The sequence below is a fragment of the Gracilinanus agilis genome, unplaced genomic scaffold, assembly GCF_016433145.1.
Source record: "Gracilinanus agilis isolate LMUSP501 unplaced genomic scaffold, AgileGrace unplaced_scaffold34509, whole genome shotgun sequence".
NCBI classification, from domain to species: Eukaryota; Metazoa; Chordata; class Mammalia; order Didelphimorphia; family Didelphidae; genus Gracilinanus; species Gracilinanus agilis.
In genome coordinates this window covers 467-7,263 of record NW_025367478.1, presented here as the reverse complement: position 1 = coordinate 7,263, position 6,797 = coordinate 467, and the positions used below count along the sequence as shown (strand labels likewise).

At 51.8% G+C, this 6,797-nt stretch overlaps 1 protein-coding gene across 1 annotated transcript; it reads right to left on the bottom strand.

Annotated features, from left to right (window-relative positions):
* Nucleotides 1-56: 56 nt before the first annotated feature.
* Nucleotides 57-5,931, bottom strand: LOC123254871 (multidrug and toxin extrusion protein 2-like; the record flags this gene model as incomplete). The annotated part of the gene is made up of 5 exons (XM_044683778.1): nt 57-352; nt 906-1,019; nt 2,960-3,057; nt 4,884-4,981; nt 5,887-5,931. Coding segments are annotated over 5 exons (594 nt in total), but the record flags the coding sequence as incomplete, so codon positions are not given.
* Between the last annotated feature and the right edge of the window lie 866 nt (nt 5,932-6,797).

The following is a 6,797-nucleotide window of genomic DNA, read 5'->3' as shown; positions in this document are numbered from 1 at the left end:
AGAAAGGAAGGAAGGAAGGAAGGAAGGAAGGAAGGAAGGAAGGAAGGAAGGAAGGAAGGAAGGAAGGAAGGAAGGAAGGTTCTTAGCCCTTTTCAAGCCTTTATGGGTTTGGATCAGATAGTCTGTAAGAATTTCTCAGCTCTAAGTCCCCTGGTCAAAGGTCTCCAAGGACAGTCAATAGGAGCCAGACTAGGAAAGTTTATGAGGAAAAGGGGGGAAAGTGGTTCTTTAGCTCTCTTGCCTCTTGCTTCCAAGGCCAGAAGGGACGGGAGATTTGCACTCACCATGTACGCAATAGTTGACACCTCATAAATTATGGACTGGGCAGACAGTTCCGCCACACTTAGCAAACCTAGTAGAAAGCAAAATGTTGAAGAACACATAGGGTCAGCCTTCTTCCAGGACACAGACCAGACACCGTAGCACACGGGGGCAAGAAAGAGGAAAAGGTGCTGAAACCTCAATTGGATAGAGCTCTGGGTTTGGAGTAAGGAAGACCTGAATTCAAATCAAGCCTCAGACACCAGCTGTATAACCCTGGGCAAGTCACTTAACCCTGTGTGCCTCGGTTTCCTTATCTCTAAAATGAGCTGGAGAAGGAAATGGCAAGCCACTCCAATATCTTTGCCAAGAAAACCCCAAATAGGCTCAGGAAGAGTCAAACATGACTGAGAAAGCACCAAACCACCATCAAACCTCTTCGGTCCTGTGGCCCTTCCCCGGGGAGCCCCTTCCATTTATGGATGACTCTCATTATGATGCTGCCTCTCCCGAACTTTCACTCACTATTCCTGGATCAGCCCTTAATTTATCTTCCACCTGAGAGCTCTCCAAACAGGGGGAAACAGCTCTGGTGTCTTCCCTCCAGCCCCTTCCATAGCTCTGTGAATACGGCAAGGTCTCACCTATGAGGAAGCTTCCAATCTCATAGGCCCACCATTCGATACATATCATAAGCATGCCCGGGATAGCCAGAGACAAGAAGGCTTCCCAGTCCTGGAGACACTGGAGGGACCAACCTGGAAGAAGAAAGGAGGGTGGCTGGAGTGATGTCGAGCAGCAGAGCCCAACTGCCTCTGGCTTTTCCTGGCGTCCCCTGCCTGGCCCCCTGCCCCTAGCACAATCCAGAGGCTTCATCCATTGGCCTGGAGCTGCTCAAAGTTGCATCTGAGGAGATCTAACCTAGGATGGTCTCAGCAAAGCCAGCCTTTCATGGAAGGAGCCAAGCTGAGGCAATATGGCACAGTGGAAAGCGCTAGGGCCGTCGGACCCAGAACTGTCAAGTGGGGGCTGGAGGGCAGATCCAGATGCTAGAACAAATTCAGTTGGCTCAATGGGGGCAGGCACCAAGGTGCCACCCAACCCCGTGTGCTTGAGGTAGGTGAGACACAGGTTTGGGAGCCAAGGAGGCTAAAGAACGGGGAATTTAGAGCAGCCGTTACGGATTTAGAGCTGGAAAAGACTTCAGAGGTCGACGAGTCCTCATTGGACAGATGAGAAAACTGAGGCACAATGAGGCCAGACTGAGCCAGGATCATAGAGTGGTGGCTGTTTGAGGCAGGATTTGAAGCCAGGCCTTCCTCCAAGGTTATCATTCTTATCTTCCATGACCAGAAGCTCAGCACTAAAACTGCTGGGGCAGGGCGGGTGGGAGCCGGAGGACAGCAACCAGGATCCGGACAGAGAGCTCACTGGAGAAGAGTCGGCAAGGCCAGCGGCCGGCCACCACCACCAGCCTCCGCCCTCGCCTCCTCCCCAGAAATGGTGGGCAAAGGCGGGCAGTCATGGGGGAGGGCCAAGGCTCAGGTTGCTACTGGAAGGCAAAGGCGACTAATGGCTACCATCCGTGGGGCTGGTGACCAGCTTTGCTGCGGTTTCCCGCTTCCCCAGGAGATCCCCCAGAAGATCCCCCGTGAAACCCAGGCAGCCTGTGGGGCCCAAGACTTCAGCTCATGCCGGTCATCTCGAGCTATTCCTCTGGCCTGGCAGAAAAGCTCCTGGAAGAAGTAATAGCTGGACCATAGCCGGGCTCAGGAGCAATGAGGCAGGTGATGCTGGGGTGGGGAAAGGCACAGGAAGGCAGCCGAGTCCCCAAAGGGAAGACATTCTCCTCCTTTAGATGCCAGTTTCTGGGGTGCAGGCTCCGTCTCCCCCGGCTATTTCCAGCTTTGGCAGGGCCTCACTCTGGCAGGGGTGCTGGAAACACTGTCCCCCACCAGTTAGGAGACCCGAGTTTGGGTCTCTTTTCTACCACTAGCTTCCTCTGTGACCTCCATCAAGCCATTTTTAACCTCTCAGGGCCTCAGTTAATCAATGATTAATCACCTCTTCTCCTTTCCTTTCCCATCTGTAAAATGGGAAGGAAAGAAGAGGTGATTACTCATTCTAATCCTGGCTTCCTCACAGTGCTTTTGAGGAGATTAATTGAGGTAGGAAAGTGTTGAATGGGCATAATGCCTCCTAGGAGGCATTGGTCCAGGGCGAAGAACATTAGCTGTAGGCAGGGGATCTGGGTTCAACGTCCATCTCTAATGCTGTCCACCTCTGGAAAACAAAAGAGCTGGACCAGTTGGCTTCCGAGATCCCTTCTAGCTCTGGCCCAGGGGTTTCAGGTCTTTTTTGGCCTGCCACCCCCTTTCCAGAAAAAATATTACTTAGCCCCCTGGAAATTAATTTAAAAAAAAATGTTAATAGCAATTAATAGGAAAGATAAATGCGCCTGTGGCCATCACTGCTCCCCGGATCGCTGCAGCGCCCACCAGGGGGCGGTGGCGCCCACTTTGGGAATCACTGCTCTAGACCCTCGATCGCCATGTCCAGACACCCCCCACCCCCCCGCCCCATTTCTCTTGACCTAAGAAGAGCCGTGCCGTGGGATTAATTAGCACCTGGAGAGGGATGGGGATGAACAGACAGAGCGCCGCTTGGATGGCTGTGACAGAAAGAACAAACACTGTACCTTCCCACGTTTCCCGGTAGAGTTTTCTCACCATGATATACAGGAAGAGGACAATAGCCTGGATGAACTGGGAAATGGTGTTGGCCAAAGCAGAGCCCCTGGGAAAGAAGGAAAGGGAGAGAGAGGAAGGTCCAGCGGGGAAGGCTTCCTGGGGACCCTTTGTCCTTGCTCTCCACCCCCATTGTATGGGCTTCAATACCTTCCCACTTAGGTGGACGCTGAAATAACTGCGATAATTATAGTAGTCCTCGTCAGAGTAAGAAATGTTTGTAGAGGCTTCCCCCAAGGCAGCCTGTTTCTCTCCAGGGGGAGGCACTGCTATTGGGTTTGTGCCCAAGCGATACAGCAAGAGTGGCCCCCCTAGAACAGCCCCCAGGAGGGAGGAAGGAGACCCCTTAGATTAGAGGCGCCCCCCAACACTGATGGCTGCGCACAGACAGAAAACACGAGGTCAGGCTCCTGAGATGTTTGCCTTAGTTTAGGCAAGATGGAGCAGCAGATAGAAGTTGACATTTGTAGTCAGGAGACCCGAGTTCAAATTCTGGATCTGCTCTTTCTTCACTGTGACCTTGGGCACTGGCCTCGAGCTTCTTTTTCAAGAAGTTGAACAAAATGATCTTGGATTTGTAGGAGCTGAAGAGCATAGATTTAGAGCCAGGACAGACGTTGGGGATCAGAGTCCCATCTAGCCATTTTACAGATGAGACAACTTGGCCAAGAGAAGGAAACGGAAAGGACTAGGGTCTCACGAAGGGATTAAGTGCCTAAAGCAAGATTGGAGTTCAGAAATTCCTCCCTTCAAGCTCACAGGTTTATCTACCAGGCCACCCAGTCCAACTTGTACTTCTGTTGCTTGTTGCCTGTGTGACTCCAAGCAAACCACTCTCTGGGCCTCGGTTTACTCATCTGTAAAATGAAAGAGTTGGTTGAACCAAAGTTCCTTTTCAGTCCCTTTTCAGCTCTGATTCTAGAATCCTGTGGTGTCCGAGTTCCTTTCCATCTCCCAATCTTTTAAAGAACTTTTACCTTCTGTGTTAGAATCAATATTGTGTTTTGGTTCCAAGGCAGAAGAGAAGTAAGGGCTCAGCAATGAGGTTAAGTGACTTGTCCAGGGTCACACAGCTAGGAAGTGTCTGAAGCTAGATTGGAACTCAGGATTTCCTATCTCCAGGTCTGGTTCTCTATCCACTGAGCCACCTAGCTCTAAGGCTTATGGTTCTATGATCCCCTCCTATTACTTTGACTAATGGACCCACCTTCCTTCCCCCTCCTCTGCCTCCATCTGAAATGCCCTTCTCCCCCTTGTTGGGTCGGCGAACCTACCCCTAAGCAGGCGTATCTGGGGTCGCCACATTTGAAAGGTGGGCAAGAGCGAAAGAAGCCAGCCTAGAGCTCCGTGCTCTCCAGAAGGGGGAGTTGGGGTGCTCCTTGTACCTCAATTTATGCCACATTTGCAATGACGTTTGCTGTGTCCTGAGAGGGGTCCCCATCTCTTCCTGCCCTTTCTGCCCTAGAGGAAGCTTTTTCCCTCTCTTTCTCCTTCTTTAATCCTCTTCTGCCCTTTCCCCATCGGCATCCAACTGGAAGTCAGTCCTTTCATCCCTGTTCCGGCAAACTTGAGTCCAAATCCTACTGCAGATACTAGCTGTTTGCCCTTGAGGAAGTCACTTGTCTGCCTCAGTTTACTCATCTGTAAATCAAACATGTATTAAACACCTACTGTGTGTCGGGTGCCGTGCTAAATGGATAATATCATCTTCCTCCCAGGAGGAGGCTCAAACAAGACAATATTGGTAAAGTGCTTTGGAGACCTAAAAGGGCTATCGCGATGCCAGCTGCTATTATTGTGGTGATTTCTGAGCTTGTTATTGTCACCATACCAGAAAGACTCTTCCTGCCTCTGTAGTGCCCAGCGGCTACTTACGGCACTCCCATATCCAAAACGGAGACGAAGATATAGTTAGCCAACACATTGATGCCATTTGCCAGGATGCTGCTGAGAACCTGAGGCCAGACGATGCCCTGAAATACGGGAAAACACAGAACACTCAGACTCCCAGCTCTTCTTCGAGTCTTTGTGGGCGCCCCGTTGGCATGCTTTGGTGGAGGGGTCCCCTCACAGTAGGACCTCCTCGGCCGCTGTGAGCCCACCTACAGGTGTGTCACTGGAGGGGAAGGAGCTCTTGTGCCTGTCCGTGAGGGGGTCTCAGGTATCTGTCCAAGGCATGACCACGGAGCGATGAGGGGCCATCGAATGGGTCCCCTGATGTGAGAGTTAAGCTCTGGCGGTCTCTGGGTGTTGGTGAATGGGGCTTTGTGTCTTTGCCCGTGACCTTGTGAGTGTCCCTTAATGAAGGAGGCAGAGATGATGGAGGGGAGGCAAGAAGTCCTGGCTTCGGTCACCAGCTCTTTGACTGACTGACTGTGTGACCTTGAGACAGTCACCTCCTTTTCTAGTTCTCTCCTCCGATTTCTTATAAAATGAGGGGGTTGGACTTGTAGAGCTGAGATGCTTGTGTGCCCACCCCGACCCGGGGTACCAGGCAAGGAGCCTGGCATGAGATGCTCTTTAGGAGACCGGGTCGAGTAAGCCGCCACCCTTGCCCCTCGCTCCCTTCTTACCAGGTGTGAGAGGAGGCTGGAGGGTCCCCGAGGGACCCAGAGGGACCCAGAGGGAGAGGGAGCAGAGAGCAGGCGCGAGCCTTGAGTTAGGGGGCGGGAGAAGGGGGTTTCCCAGTGGGTGGCCAAGGAGAGCCTCTAATGACTTCCACAGCCCAACTTTTCCCATTCCTTCCAGCCCAGGAGGACCCAAGTGTAAGAAAGGCATTGGAGGCTGGTCCCTAAAAGCCAGAGCCCCAGGAAAGGGCACGACCCAGCGGGGGGCAGGAAGGAGGGCAGCCCTAGACAGGGGAGGAATGCCGCCATACCTGATTGTGCAGGTACTTCACCTCTAAGCAATAAAGGAAAACCATCTGCAGGGAAACAGACACACAAACATCAGGACTGGTCTGGGATGGGCTAAACGTGGGCCAAATTCCTGAAGGAGTGAGCGTCCTCCTACTTCCTCATTCCCACTAGAGAAGTGCCTGGTTGTTCTCTGGATCTTGCCTATCTCTGCCACGTAGCACCTGCTGCCTCAAACCTCTCCCTGTTCTGGGGGCAGCTGGCTGGCTCAGTGGATAGAGAACCAGGCCTAGAGAGGGAAGGTCCTGGATTCAAATCTGGCCTCAGATACTTCCCAGCTATGTGACCCTGGGCAAGTCACTGAACCCCCATTGCCTACCCTTACCACTCTTCTGCCTTGGAGCCAATACATGGTATTGATCCTAAGATGAAAGGGAAGGAATTAAAAAAAGAAAAGAGAAAAACACAACATGGGGGCAGCTAAGTGGCTCAGTAGATTGAGAGCCAGGCCTGGAGAAGGGAGGTCCTAGGTTCAAATCTGGCCTCAGACACTTCCTAGCTATGTGACCCTGGACAAGTCACTTAACTTCCATTGCCTAGCCTTTGCCTCTCTTCTGCCTTGGAACCAATATTTAGTATAAATTCTAAAACAGAAGATGAGGGTTTTTTTAAAAAATGATTTACATGTCTGCAGTGAGGTAAGGGTTAAAGAAATACAAATAATTTTTTAAAAAGACAAAGATCAAAAAAATCCTGAAAGCAGTGCTATGTGAACTGCCTCCACATTTGAGAGCCGATCGCCCCCTGGTGGGCAAAGGGGATAGCACCGCAGTGGTGCTCAAAGTGTGGTCTCTGGCCCCGTGGAGGTACCTGAGGCCTGAATTTCAAGGAGTCTGTGAGCTCCAAGAGCAGTTCAGAGAATCCAGCTATCGCT